We start from the raw sequence: 14,155 nt of genomic DNA, 5'->3' as shown, positions 1-14,155 counted from the left end.
TCTGTTCAGTGCGCAAAAGCTGTGAACACAAAGTGTGAACAGAATTCCCGCGCGCGGAGAGGTGGCGGTGGGCCTCAGGAGCGGTGGGATGGGGCTGGGCCTCAGGGCCGCGGCGGCTCGGGGCCCTCCGCAGCCGGCGCGCGTTCCCGGCGCGGGGGCCGCGCTGGGGCACCTCCCCGCCCCGGAAGTGGCGCCCACGTGAGGGCGGGCGGGCCGCTGGGGTTGCTGGGCCGCGCGGCGCCCACTCGCGGTCTCTGGAGCGGCGGAGCGGGGCCTGAGCGCGCAGGTTTGTGTGGGGCCGCTCCCGGCCTCGGCGGCTCCCGGGCGGCGCCGCTGCTCGGGCGTGTCCCGACGGGATCGGCCCTGCCGAGGAGCGCCGGGGCAGGGCTGGCGGCGAGGCGCGGCGGCCGGGCCGGGAGGGAGGCAGGGAGGGTTCCCGGAGCGGGGGAGCACGTGCCGCATCTGCCCCGGCGGAGCCGCGGAGCGGGCCCGGCCGTGCCGCCGCCACCACTGCGGTCACTTCCCGCCGGCAGCGCTTCCCGCGGCGCTCGGTGTGTGCTGCGCTGCGAGGCTCGGGCGCTGCGGGGGAAGAGGAGCCGGCGGCACCGCTCCCGCCGCCGGGGCCCGGGCCCAGCCCGAGGGCAGCGCTCCCTCTCCTGCCGGGCGGGAGCCTTGGCCGCGGCGCCCGAGGCTATCTGAAGAGGGGTATGTTGCCGCTGCAGGCGTGTAAAAGTGTCAACAGCAAGCTGATGGCCTCCTAGCACAGTTCAGGGACCGACATGTCAATTACTTAAATAATTCTTGTAAGATTTTTTTTTACTAAATTGCACTGATTCTACTCAAAAAACAACTGTTAAGTAACATCTGTGAAAATGTGTGGTTGTAGTTAATCCTTACCCTTAAATAATAACCAGGCTCAGACCTCTTATGCAGGGGCTCCTGAACAAGGCATAATATGAGTAACAGTCCCATGTTACTTTATTGGGGAAGCTTTCTTATTTAAAAAAAGCCTTTTACTCTATTGCAGTAATGGTAGAATCAGCCTCCAAGTAAATTTTGTCCAGAGCTTGAAACTAAATGGCTGGTAAGAGGAAAACCTACTTCAGAGTTCTTTTGGGATGATCTAGCTAATACAGTGTGGTATCTAATTGCTCTAGTTAAGGGGCTTGACTGTCATTTTCCACTTAAAATTCAATGACTCCTTGCTTTATTTTAACCTGTTTTCGTTTTGTGTGGTACTGATACAGACTTCTGGCATACGAAATGAACAAGTTAATGTAGTTTATTAAGGAAGCCCTTAAAATCTTCTGTAGAATTTTGTATGCAGTTCAGACTGTGATTGCTGTTCATTGGAGTCTTCACTGCTGCACAGCAACTGAAAAATTATTGATCTGGAAGTTGTCTTGTGCCAAATGACTGAGCTAAAGAGTCTGAAGTGAGCATGTGCAGAGAAGGCTAGAATTTCTCTTACATTAGAAGGCTGCTTCTGCTTTTGTTCTAAATAGGTTAGAGCTCAATCGCTGAACTGAATTCCATGCATGGCAAGCTTGAGCCTTTCTTAGTCTTGCCTACAGTTTGTTACTTGCAGCTGAAAGGATGCTTTTTAGAAAAACTTCCACGTGGAAGACTTATTCTAAAGGATGTGTCCTAAGGCTTGTGTTGGTTCATACTTTTTGGTATTAACCTTGAAAACACTGCTAAGGAAGTAGACTTTGTTTTCTTCTCTTCTTAACAGTGGAGCTGAGCCTTATGTGGAAACTGAGTTGCTGGTTCTGGGTATTTTGGTACCTGCGCAGAGGCAGACTGGGATAATGGTCAGTTAGTTGATCCCATGGAAAAAGCTGAGACTGCTCTATAGTTTGCCATTAAATTAGACCAAACTGGGTATAATGTAAAATAGAACACTAACTGCGCTCACAAGTTGGGTGTTATGAGAGTACCAGCACCTGAATGGTGGTGAAGTGTCAGTCTCCTGTAGTCAGGGCGGCTCACGTGGGACATCTCTGAAGTAACTGCAACTCTCAGCTTGGGTGCTCTGGCCTGGGTTTTCTAAAGTGCTTTTTAGACAAACAGATCATACTCAGCATAGCTGGCAACTAACACTTGCTGCAATCATGCTTTAAAGAGTGTTACAGTGTTAGGTACAGGTGCAAGCACAGCAGTAGAGATGAGGATGCACATTTCAAGGCTGTGAGTGCCAAAGAACTACATGTAGGTCCAAGGACTGAATATGGCTTTGAGATCAGGAAGAGGAGGAAATGGGAATACTGCAAACTGCAGTAGGCTGAACAATTACTGGGGAATTAAACTACTAAAATAAGAAGGTGAGGCTGCCAACTGAGTATTCTGATGAAGAACATAATTTCCTGTAACAAGGGCACCTCGGGGGAGTTTTCCCTGCTTTAGTGTTGCCAGTCATCTTGATGCTCTGAAATATGTAACTGCCCTGCAAGTGGCAGAAGAGCAGAAAGTGTGTGGTTAAATCTCCCAATAAACCATGCAAGACATGAGTGTAAAACCATCACCAGCAGCCTTTGTGATCACAGATCTATGAACTGCAGTAACGGGACCAAGAAACTGCTTTACGTTCTGTAGCTGGATTTAACGAGTGTGTTAGTGTGCAAAGGGAGAAAGAAGAAATCTGTGCTTCATAGTTCAAAACTGAATTCAAACTAATTTCTGACAGCTTCATAAAGCTACATTTTTTTCTCAAGGATTAATCTTCACACGCTATCTTAAGAGCAACTAGATAGAAATTGTCTGATCCCAGTTAATTTTCTGGCCAGTAGCTGCTTCTTAGTGACTGCATCTGATGTACTGGGATTATACACTTGCTGCCAGTTAAGTAAAGTTACTTCCAGGTTAAAATGTCTTATGTGTTATCAAAGATACTTGATTCACTGTTCAGTGAGAACTGCAATGAAGAGACATTTGTAAAGGAGAGAACTAGACATCTTTAGGATGTATCAGTAAATGCAGATATTTTCATTCCTTCCTCCAGTAAGTTCTGTGAACTTTCAAAGACTAAGCATGAGACAGAAACTTCAGAAATGTTTCTCATTATACCTATGTAGGAATTGAACATTTTTGTTATTGATGTTTTACTTAGTGATGCGAGGCTGGATTTGACTTAATGAACAAATGTTGTTTGCTCTCAGTTTTGTTGCTGTTGTTATGAACTGAGGATCTGTGCCTAGAAAAAGATAAATAACAAGGCTGTGAAGTGCCAGCATTTTTAAAATTTATCTTGACTGCTGAGTGCCAAACACTGCCTTAATAACCGAAGTGAGATGGTTTTTTTCACCAATTGTTTCATAGATTCCTGTTGGAGTTCTGCAGTCATGTTAATAGTTGCTTCACAGGTGTAAATGTATGGCTAATGAACTTGGCTGTTACCTTTAGATGAGGCTGCAGTGAAATGCAATGAATATAAGCCTGTAGAAAGTACTATTCAAAACTTAGTGCTTTTGTTCTGTATTCTCTTCAAAACAGCTGGTGAAAATGGCTGAAAATGGAAATGGTGAAAATATGTCTATCTTGGAAAGCAAAATCTGTCAGCAAATTGAGGTAAGTTCAATTTATAGTTTGGGATCTGGACTGAGGTGCTTTGGGGGCATTCATTGGCAGAGGCTTGGCTAATGGGAAGTTAACTTTATGGGGAGTTAGACTTGAATCTTCAGCTCTAAAAAATGTCACAAGTCTGTAACAGGTATTTAATACTTTAAGATAGTCACAATTGTAGTTTAAGTTGGAAGTTATACTTGTCTAGAGTTACTTGTAAGAACACCATTTAAAAACAGAAAAAGTTTAATTTGCTAGCATTTTAGGTGCTATAGCAAGTGAATGTATCATTAAACAATTTACTACCATGTTTGCTGGGGTTATTCTAGCTGTGCAAATAGGAGGAGAGTGCATTTTAATTCTATGTGCCTTACTTTTTGTGGGGAAAAATCTTCCTACTTGGGAATCTCTGCTGGTCAAAATACTAGCACATTGCATAACTTGCTATTATTATGATTTATTGCTTTGTAATTTATTGCTATAAATTACAACTAAATTCATATACCTACTTTGGATTAACTCTGTCTCTCTAGAGGCTTGAAGGGTTACCCTACAACAAAAAACCTGAGCCCATTGCTTTAAAGGGCATCTAGAACAAAACTGCTTTCCTGAAGGACAAAAATGTAGCTGCACGTGAATGCCCATTACCATATGGAGCCATTTTTTATATATAACAAACAAACCACAGACATTCCTCGATCTCTATGGTTTGTTTGTTATATATAAACAGTTGACAAAACTAGAGTTTTGGTAATGTGAGTTTTAGATGTACTAGAGGAAGAGGTACTGTTGTAAAACTTGCACTGACTTTTTAAAGCACCACAGTACTGGTGAGAATATTCCAACTTACGGTTTCAAGTATTTTACCTTTGGTAGATGACTGCTAGTCAGGGAAAGAATCTGATTAACTTGCCTTGAACTGAATTGTCTTCCCATGCTGGACAAGACTGAAATAAGAACATAATAATTAAATAAAATGAAAGATTAACTATAAAATAATGATTTCTTTATCTTATGGTGTTTTCTTGGATGAGAACTAGAAATTCTAGTATGTGTATGATTTTTCAGTGTGCAAATACAATATTCTTGCATACATATTTATTAAGCAAGGAGTACAACCTGGATCTGTTGCTGACAAATTTGACTTTTGACTGTGCAGAGCTTGACCACGGTGATAAATGCTTATCATGTTAACAGAATAAGCTTTCCTCCTTTCGTAAACAAAATTGTAATCTCTCTTTACCTTTTAAATTCCATTGGATGAAGCACTGCTCGGTGTGGGGTTGTTTGTTTGGGGTTTTGTGGGATTTGTTTCTGGTGGTTTTGTTTGTTTTTACAGCTTACACATTGCAGCTAACTTTTGCCAAAGTATCACATTAAAGCAGGAAGTAATAATTTCAGAATTCCTAATTGTTCAGATTAATTAATTTTAGTATGTCTCAATCTACCGCAGTAAGCTGTTAGATGAAAATGAGCTTTTAAGACTGAAAATTTAAAGACACATCTTTCTCCCCCCTCCTCCTTTTTGCAGTACTATTTTGGCAATCACAATCTACCAAGAGACAAGTTTCTAAAGGAACAGATCAAACTAGATGATGGCTGGGTACCGTTAGAAGTAATGATCAAATTCAACAGGTAAAACAAAGTACAGTTAATGTGGATAAAAGAGTAACTTTCAGCTACCTCTGTCTATTTGGGGCCAAGTGTTCCTGATGTGCATGTACAATTCCCATCACTGTTTTAACATCTGGCTTCAGCTTTGTCTGGGTATTTGTAATAACCTGTGTCTACCTACTCAATAGGTTAAGTCGCCTTTCAAAAGATTTTGGGGTTATTGTAGAAGCACTAAGAAAATCCAAGACTGGTTTAATGGAAATAAATGAAGACAAAACTAAAATCAGAAGATCTCCAAATAAACCCCTTCCTGAATTAAATGACCAGTATAAGGCTGCAATTAAAAACAGATCTGTATATGTTGTAAGTAAATTTTTCTTTACTTTGTGCTGTCCTGCATGACTTTGACTGATAACCATCTGAATAAAGCTTGAATTAACTCATACTGTAGAGATTATAATTTTTAAGAGTCAGTTTGTGGCATATAATTGAAGCTCATTGCTATCTTGCAGAAAGGCTTTCCACTAGATGCTACTCTTGATGATATCAAAGAATGGCTTGAAGATAAAGGTCCAGTTGAAAATATTCAAATGAGGAGAACATTGCAGAGAACGTTTAAGGTAATGATGAACATTTAGACCTGGGGCAGGGATCCCTCCTGGAATTTTGTTCAATTACCATAACAATATCTCTTATCATTTAACAGGGCTCAATATTTGCAGTTTTTGATAGTGTTGAATCTGCTAAGAAGTTCACAGAGATACCAAATCAAAAGTACAAAGACACGGAGCTGATAGTACTTTTCAAGTAAGTCCACTTAACTGGTACATGAACTAACAGTGGTCAGGGCTGGATTTACACAAGAAGCTGTCTTGACCTGAGAATTTTGAGTTTCTACACTGTTGTACAGGCATTGATAGCTGTACCTTTTGGAGACTTAGCATCTCAACTTGGAAAAATTATTTTCAACTGTTTCATGTCTACTGCAGTTTTACAAACTAATTATAACAGAATATTTAAAATTATATTAACTTACCTTATATTCTGTTGAAGGGAGGAGTATTGTACAAAGAAGAATGAAGAAAGGAAACAAAACAAAGTAGAAGCGAAAGCAAGAGCTAAACAGTAAGTCATTGTCAATCAAAGTGTGTGTTTTGCTTGCTTGACCATGCTTGAACTGACTCATAACTAATTTAACTTCTCTACAGGGAAAAAGAAGAAAAGCAGAAACAAGCAGCAGATGCTGAAATGGTATGGGTTTCTTAAATCACCTACGTTTTGTAGAGCTTATGTGAAATATTCTGTTTGAAATGCTGTAATATAGAGCACCTTCTAGAAAGTCACTTCAGCTTTTCCACCTAACTTACAGTAAGACTGTTTTGTCCTGGTGTTTTAATCTTATTTTCAATAGACTAATTTTGTTTAAAGGCTCATGTCCTGAAATTACATTATTAGGCATGTTTGCCTGTTCAGAGTGATCCTGAATGCACCATTAAGATGATTGTTCTTCTGTGGTATTTAAAGGATCTGTTAAGGATTTAATCAGTATTATATAAATTTTCATCCTGAGGTATCAGCCTTCAGAAAGCTGTTTTATAAAATTTTGAGTGTAATTCCTATGTGAAAGGAGTCTTAAGTTCCACCTAAGTTTATCATAGTAAGCAAAGAAAACTTCAAAAAAGGAGGGGGGACACACTGTACAAGACTTGGACATCAGCAGAACTAGGTTATGTAGGAAAAATGCTTGAATTACTGTAACTTCAATAGCTTATTTAGCACTATCATGTTAATAGGATTGAGGGGGGAATATGAATATTCAAGCTTGACTCTTCAATGAAAATGTGGGTTTTTAAAATTTAATTTAGAAGTCTCTGGAAGAAAAGACAGGATGTCTTTTGAAGTTTTCTGGTGATCTAGATGACCAAACATGCAGAGAAGATCTCCATGAGGTATTTTCTGGTCACGGAGAAATCAAGTGGATACACTTTGTTAGAGGTGCAAAGGAGGTGAGTAATCTTAGACAAGGACTTAAGCTCTCTGTATTGAAGTTTGAAAATGAATGATTAAATGTTTGTGCTTTTATGTTATCGATTAAGTTATTGTCTTTGGAAATTGCACAATATTTAGAAAATTAAATTATTCCCTTATCTTTCTTCAAAAGAACAGATAAAGGTTCCAGCCTTGTTTGTTGATAAGGTCAAAACTGAGAATGCTCATTAGGACAGTCTGAGGGCTTTGCTTCAGTCTAGACATGTTTTACAATCATACAAGAGTAATGAATTTGCTGAGGCACTTAGCAGGATATGTTGTTCATCATCCTAGCTGAATGTTGTGGCAGTAAGATTAAGATGCAAATGCCACTCTTATTTTTTAGGGAATTATCCTATTTAAGGATATTGCCAAAGAAGCTCTGGAAAAAGCCAAAGCAGCACATAATGGAAACTTGCAGCTCCGGAACAAGGATGTTTCATGGGAAGTACTAGAAGGAGATGCAGAGAAAGAAGCTCTGAAAAAAATACTGGAAGATCAGCAGGAATTGCTGAAACAGAAAACAAAAGGTTCCCTCTCCTTTTATTATTTTAAGCCTTTATAGTGTCCTAGAATTGATGTGTGAAATTGACTCTTAAGTAGTGAATATATCGTACATACTGATGTGAACTGTAAAGCAGTTCCTGGAGCTTGCCGATTAAACGATACATGATACGAAGTGCCTGATCTTGTATCTCCGCAGGGCGCAAAGTTAAAGGAAAAGGAAGAGGGGGAAAGATACCTCAGGGTGCACAAAAAGGAAAAATACAATTTCAGGGCAAGAAAATAAAGTTTGAGAATGACGAAGAAGATGGTGACAATGATACTAAACCAGGTATGTCATTCTCTGCCCTTGATGCAGCTTACTCAGTACTTTCACAGAAAGTAGCTCCATGTGCTCATGTTTCTTACAAGTATTTCAGATTTGGCTCTGCATTGTAGCATTTCTGCCCTCCTGTCAGTATCAGTAAGCTTAAGAGACTTGTGCTTGATTCCTTCCACAACTGTCCAAACAGCATATTAAGGTAATTACTAGATAGGTAAGGCTAGACTGCACGGCTGTTTAAAACATTATGCATTGAAAGATGATGCTTGTCAGCAACATTACACAACTGTACAGACCCAGTCTCTTGAGTGGTGCTTTTCTTCCCCCCTTAAAGATATGAGAAGACTTAATAGTTCTGCCTGTGTCAGTTTTTAGCTTGGAGCAGAGGAAGAGCTAAGCTTCTGTTCATTATATGTAGCACCTGCTTAACTAAAAACCAGTGAACCCTATTCCTCATATATTCAACTCCTTCATTTTCTTACCTGCCCTCCTGCTGTGGAGGGATGAAGCTCTTTAAATGTGGTATTTTAGAACATCTAAAAGCTTTAGTCACAGTAATAAGCAAACCCTCTAGCTGTGGCTGTAGATAACTGGGACTCAAACTTACATGGTGGGAAGAGTTTGGGTTTTTTCAGAAGATTTCAGGTAAAGCTTTCCTTTACCCTACATGACTACATATTCAATCTTGCAGAACCAGCAAGTCCCAAGAAGAGACCACTAGAGGAAACAGAAAAGGAAGAACCTGCACCAAAACAACTGAAAACAGAAAATGGAGATGGCAATCAGTAATACTCAAATAAATAAAATAATTTTAAAAATTAGTGGTTTTATTGTTCCATTTTCAATAGGTTTTAAAGACATGCCTCAGTCAAGACTTTCTTGGCAGAAAATCTAATGAAATCCACTTCAATGTCAACCTATAATTAGAGAAAAGCTTCATTTTACTGGGTTACAGCTTTTTTTTGTTTTGTTTAAGAAGCATGCTTACTTCTAACACAAAACCCTGGAAAACTTTTCTATTTATAGTTTTGTTTATACTGTCAGATCTCATTTTTTCTGGCATCTCCTTCATATGTAAAAGGTTTTGGACTTTGTAATCTTGTGGTTATGTTTAATAGCAGCTGGTAATAAATTCAGAACTTAAAACTGCTTTCTACTGAAGCCTGGTTAATGTAGTATGATGTTTCAATTGTGAAGGAACAAAGATAAGGACAGACTTGAACTTAAAATTATTTAAGTCACCAAGAGCATAGGAACAGCTGATTAAAGCTTCTGTTCTTTGCTGCTCAACATACCTAACAGTCTTCAACTATTGCTCAGTCTCCTCTCCATTTCCCTTATGGTAAGGGATGGGAATACATGGCTTCCAGACCAGCATTCAGTAGCCAGGAACGTGCTGTGGGCTTCAGCTGCCTTACTCTAGTGTCCCCACTGTATCTTTTAACAGTGGGATGAGGTGCACAAGTTCCTCCTGCTGCCCCCAGGCTGGCTCTGTAGCTGGCTGTAGCTATTTGCAGGAGAGCACCAATCACTGAAATAACGCTACTGCTGTACCATCCTTGGTACTGTGGCCTTCACCACTTTGTTCAGTCGAAGTCCCAGCTGCAGACAGGACTGAGCAAAGAGCTATTAGGAATTGAGTCAAGGAGGCTACCCTTAGCTTTATCACATCTAATTGCAGTGCTGGCTTTAATCTGTGTATAGCTTTGACTGCCATTATGATTCTTTTCCCTGTTCAGCTACAAAATGTAGTAACAGGAATGATGTGACTGAATGCTGTGAGCATTCTTCATCCAGTACCTATGGCCCTAAAACTTAAATTTCAGTATTTTCTCAGTAATGTTAGGTTTTATACTTACTGATTTCTTCTTATGGAACTTGTATGATGCTGGTAAGTCAAACCTAAGTTCTGTGAACAATATAAAGAATATGTGTTAGACTAGGATGATTACCAGCCACTTAAACCCTACAGCCATGTACTTCTGTTTCTAATGTCTGCATCTGTTGTGGCCTGTCATACCTTTATCTTTGCACTAGATGATGACTAAACATTGAAGCTGTCCCCATCAGACAGTTAAGTGGATGGCTGAAATACAGTTGTGTTTCAAGCACTTGAGCAACTTCACATCTCAAGTTCTATGACTGTAAAAAGCATCTAGTTAGTGATACTGAAAACTGGGAAGATACTTAACTGTCAAAAATATTTAGGTGACTAAAGACAGAATGCCTGTTTTGTGTGTGAGAACTGACCTGTGCTTCACTTTTGTTTTTCAGCAACACTCCCTTTGAAGCAGGAAAGGAGGTAACTTCTGCTTGAAGACAAAATCTAGTCCAGCAACAAACCTAATTCTACACACAATATATATTCCTCAGAGCTTTATTAAGTGCCTGTTTGAATTCTAGGCAGGTAGCAAAAAATTTTTAAAAATTAAATAAAAGTCTGCTAAAAAGAAAAAGACTTGTATCATTTCTGTGTTAAATTACACAAATTTATCTCAGGCTGTTATGACTGGCTAGTAGTGTTACAGATAGTATCTCAAAACAAAAAGGTTTTGTTTAGGTTTTTTTCTGTTAACAATAAATAAATAGTACCTGCTAAGACTTCCATCTTCACTTGCCATTCTGCTGCTTTCTTTTGAATGTGCTACAATAATAGATAGTACAGAAATGAGCTTTTAAAATTATCTGTTTTATAAACATCTACACCCCTGTACTTAATAAGTTTCGTGTGCTTTTGATTTTCAAGTTGAAGCATTAGATCATATAGCTCTCTTGATGTGAGATTGCAGTTATTTGATGTAATTAGTATTTACCCCAAACATACCTCACAAAGTAGTCAGCAAATCAGTGAAGCTATAGGCATCTATATAGCCAGCAATTTTGTTGTCTGCTTAATTCTTGCCCTACTAAAATGAAGAACTTACCTGCCGTGTTGAAGTTTTGTGAAGGGAATATACAGCTGTTTTTGCCATTTGTAGAGCAGTTTTCAGAAAAATCATATCAATTCCTAAAAGAATAATGAAATTATTAGAATTGTTAAATGGAAGCACAAACATCTGCTTAATTTTTTCTGGAATAATAGGTACTTGAGGAACAGAACTGAATACATTAAGGTACAGAAAGTATTTCTAAAGCATAATTGCTTTTAATAAAATAAAAATGATAGGGATGTGAAATAGCTAGTATTGTTTATTTCAAATCCCAGTGACTGTTAGTTACAGTGTTGAAGTTGTTAATCTTAGGAAGCTGACTCCAAAACACTTAAGTAATTAGAATACATAACTAATAGAGAAGGGAGATGTTTCATTAAAAGCATTTCCCTTGCTGTTTTGTTGGTAATAATTTCTAACCGAGTGTCACAATTGCCAACCTTTGTTATGCTTGGTACCAAACGGAGGGTTCATAATAACTGTGTCAAATGTATCAGACATGCTGTCAGATAAAGAACAGATATCACACTGAACCATGTTGACATTCGTGAGCTCAAAGTCTTCAGTATTGCTATTAAATATTTCCAATGCATCTGCATCTATGTCAAGCCCCACACAGAATCTATTAAAAAAAGAAAAGTGTCACATATTAGTCTCCTACAAACTAAAATGGTGTTTAAATTCTACAGTAAGGGATCTGTGTACACAACTTGTTTTACCTAGGAAATGTTACAAACATACATTATAAATTCAGAGCTGATAAAAATTCAAGTACTTCTGTTACCCTTTCTCAAGTATAAATCGAAATTCTGTTAAGGAAGTTTCATGTGTTCATTTCATGCTTCAGGGGAAAGCAAATGACAAATTCATGACAACTGTCCATCACTTTCACAATATGAATGGTTACTGACAGTCAAAACTTGGTAAATAGCCTGATTATACACCAGACTATATACCTGAAATGGTTTAGTTCAGCATTGCTATGTTTTAATCTTACTTTCTACTCTTCTATGCCAGAAAAAAATATAACCAGAACTTAATATTAAATACTTACCCTGCTCCTAACATTGCACTTCCAATGCTGAGCATGCCACAACCACATCCTAAATCTGCAATTGTTTTGTTTTCAATATCATTGAAAGTATTGTGAATTGTATAAAGCATACATGCTGGGGGAAAAAAACCCAAACAAAACAGGTCAATAATATCAAATATGCACATGATTAATCAAGAAAAGCTGTTTCTGCCTTCAGAAAACTTAATTTTACATTAGGAAATCCTTTAGTTAAACTGATGTTCTCACTGCCTGTAATTCTCTTTCTCATTTACATGTGAAGAGTCAGAAACATTTTCACGAGTTACAAACTGTGGATCTTTGGTGGAGAGATTACACATAGAGCTCTCAGTATTGCTTGTGGAAAAAGTATGGCTCTAAACTTTTTTTGGGGAAAAACAACAGAAAGATAAAAAAAAAGGAAGAGAGCATAATTAAGCTATGAATGAGTGTACACTTTCACTGGATTTGTGGGTCATGACATACCTCTATTTCAGCTTCTACAGTTACAGACTAAGATTGCTTCTGCCACAACATTATCTTTCAAATTAATTTATTTGATTTTTGGATTGTACATTACCAGTATGCTACTAAACACATTCCTGTTGGATATACTTTTTTAACTTCTTTTAGTGTAAAGCCTTCAAAGGAGAATGCAGTAGAAAAAACTTTTTGAAGTAAAAGTACTGATGAAGGACTAGTAAAAGAGAAAACAGTGGTGTGGGTCACCTCTACCTGCAATATGAGGTCTTGTTGGATACTGTTCCAGGAGTAGTTTTGGACTTTCAAAAGTATCAACTTGCTGAAGACAGCTTTCCAGTTCTTTAAGCTTTAATTTCTTCATGTTTATGGTTTAACTAAAGAAAATAATGTGTGATCAGTTACAATAATATAAATAAATATTAAATTATTTCATACTTAAATCCCCTGGTCCTCTTCAGCATCTCCCGGGTGTTTTCACGCTGCCGTTTCCCAGGACGCAGCTGGCGGCGCACCGATGACGGGCACCGGGCGCAGACCCGGGCGGCAGCAGCCCCTCTCCTCACCGGCTCCCGGAGTTCAGGCCCTGGGCTCGGCCCGCCCGCCGCCCAGCCCTAACCGGGGCAGGAACCGAGCCCCAGCGACCGCCACCAGCTACCTGTCCGCTCGCCCTGCAGCGCCGTACGCGCTCGCTACCGCGCCCACTCACCGCAGCTCAGCTCGGCCGGGCCGCGCCGGGCCGCTCCGAGCGCCGCCGCGCACTTCCGACGCGCCGCCCGCCCCCGGCGCGCACTGCCCGCCCCCTGCCCGCCCCTTCCCGGGCTGACGGGCACCTGCGGGAATGAAACGCAAGGGAACTTCTCCGTGTTCCGTTAACAAGTGTGAGCTTTGGTCTCGTATTATAAACACGAGACATTTTATTGCAGCCTTACGTGTCACCGCTGCGCGGTGCCTGAGAAAGCGCCGGAGGACACACCTGGCAGACCGGGCTTTCTCGGTGGTCCGGCTTCTGAGTGCCCTTAGGGACAGAGCAAGGAACTGGATTTCTGCCGGTGCGGTGGGAAAAGCGGTCGTTAAGAGAAAGTAACTTTCACCTGAAACCGCGACAAGCCGCCAGCAGTCAGGCAGCCACTGAAAACACAGGCAAAGCCAGAAGAGAGGCAGCTGCCTTGGGGCCCGTAGCTGTCGGGTAGAAGGTTACTCTCGTTTAGGATTAGATTTTTTTCGTACAAGGTTTTCCATTGCACAGTTGAAAATCTATTTATCGAGGTTTAGAACCGCCGATCGGGGTGTGAAACACGGTAACTCCCATCCAAATGCGTTCTCTCCTGGTGGGAGCGCGCAGGCAGCCACCCGCTGGTACCTGGGGGCGCGGCTATGCGGACACCCCGGGGTGCGGGGTGCTGCTGCCAGAGCCCGGCGCTGCCCTGCATCCCCAGTGGGGCCGCTTGATGGCAGCGAACGCAGAACCGCCAGCCCGAAGCCTCAGAGGTGCCTCCCACATTCCCCGCAGTTGCTTCTGCCTTCAAAGCCGTCACCACTTGAGCCCGGCGGGACCCCTGTGGCCAGGACATAACGGCGGCAGCAAGGTGTCTCACGGCAGCCGCCTCGCTGCAGGCACGGCTTAGTAACAAACGGGCTCCGCTGCCATCGGGGCCGCCG

At 40.9% G+C, this 14,155-nt stretch overlaps 2 protein-coding genes across 5 annotated transcripts; one reads left to right on the top strand and one right to left on the bottom strand.

The window, feature by feature from the left end:
* The first annotated feature begins 204 nt into the window (after positions 1–204).
* SSB (small RNA binding exonuclease protection factor La) lies at positions 205–10,642 on the top strand. 2 transcript variants are annotated; one of them, XM_069020695.1, is made up of 13 exons: positions 205–286; positions 3,493–3,567; positions 5,093–5,196; positions 5,364–5,538; positions 5,688–5,795; positions 5,882–5,982; positions 6,229–6,300; positions 6,384–6,426; positions 7,041–7,181; positions 7,550–7,733; positions 7,907–8,038; positions 8,721–8,814; positions 10,304–10,642. In XM_069020695.1, exons 2-13 carry the CDS (start codon positions 3,502–3,504, stop codon positions 10,344–10,346), a joined length of 1,263 nt encoding a protein of 420 aa, XP_068876796.1. In that variant the 5' UTR covers positions 205–286; positions 3,493–3,501; the 3' UTR covers positions 10,347–10,642. The 2 variants fall into 2 exon arrangements, with proteins under 2 accessions (XP_068876796.1, XP_068876797.1); XM_069020696.1 differs by lacking the exon at positions 205–286 and adding an exon at positions 602–705.
* On the bottom strand, positions 8,836–13,570 carry METTL5 (methyltransferase 5, N6-adenosine). Of its 3 annotated transcripts, none has more exons than XM_069020698.1 (8): positions 13,470–13,570; positions 12,749–12,870; positions 12,014–12,128; positions 11,400–11,581; positions 10,954–11,036; positions 10,622–10,673; positions 9,889–9,938; positions 8,836–8,946 (listed from the first exon to the last, which is right to left on the bottom strand). In XM_069020698.1, the coding sequence occupies exons 2-8, from the start codon at positions 12,855–12,857 to the stop codon at positions 8,881–8,883; spliced, it is 657 nt and encodes a 218-aa protein (XP_068876799.1). In that variant the 5' UTR covers positions 12,858–12,870; positions 13,470–13,570; the 3' UTR covers positions 8,836–8,880. The 3 variants fall into 3 exon arrangements, with proteins under 3 accessions (XP_068876799.1, XP_068876798.1, XP_068876801.1); XM_069020697.1 differs by lacking the exon at positions 13,470–13,570 and adding an exon at positions 13,203–13,282; XM_069020700.1 differs by lacking the exon at positions 13,470–13,570 and adding an exon at positions 13,152–13,175.
* Between the last annotated feature and the right edge of the window lie 585 nt (positions 13,571–14,155).

Source organism: Aphelocoma coerulescens, chromosome 7 (assembly GCF_041296385.1).
Source record: "Aphelocoma coerulescens isolate FSJ_1873_10779 chromosome 7, UR_Acoe_1.0, whole genome shotgun sequence".
Lineage (NCBI taxonomy): Eukaryota > Metazoa > Chordata > Aves > Passeriformes > Corvidae > Aphelocoma > Aphelocoma coerulescens.
This window is presented reverse-complemented; position numbering and strand designations above follow the sequence as displayed.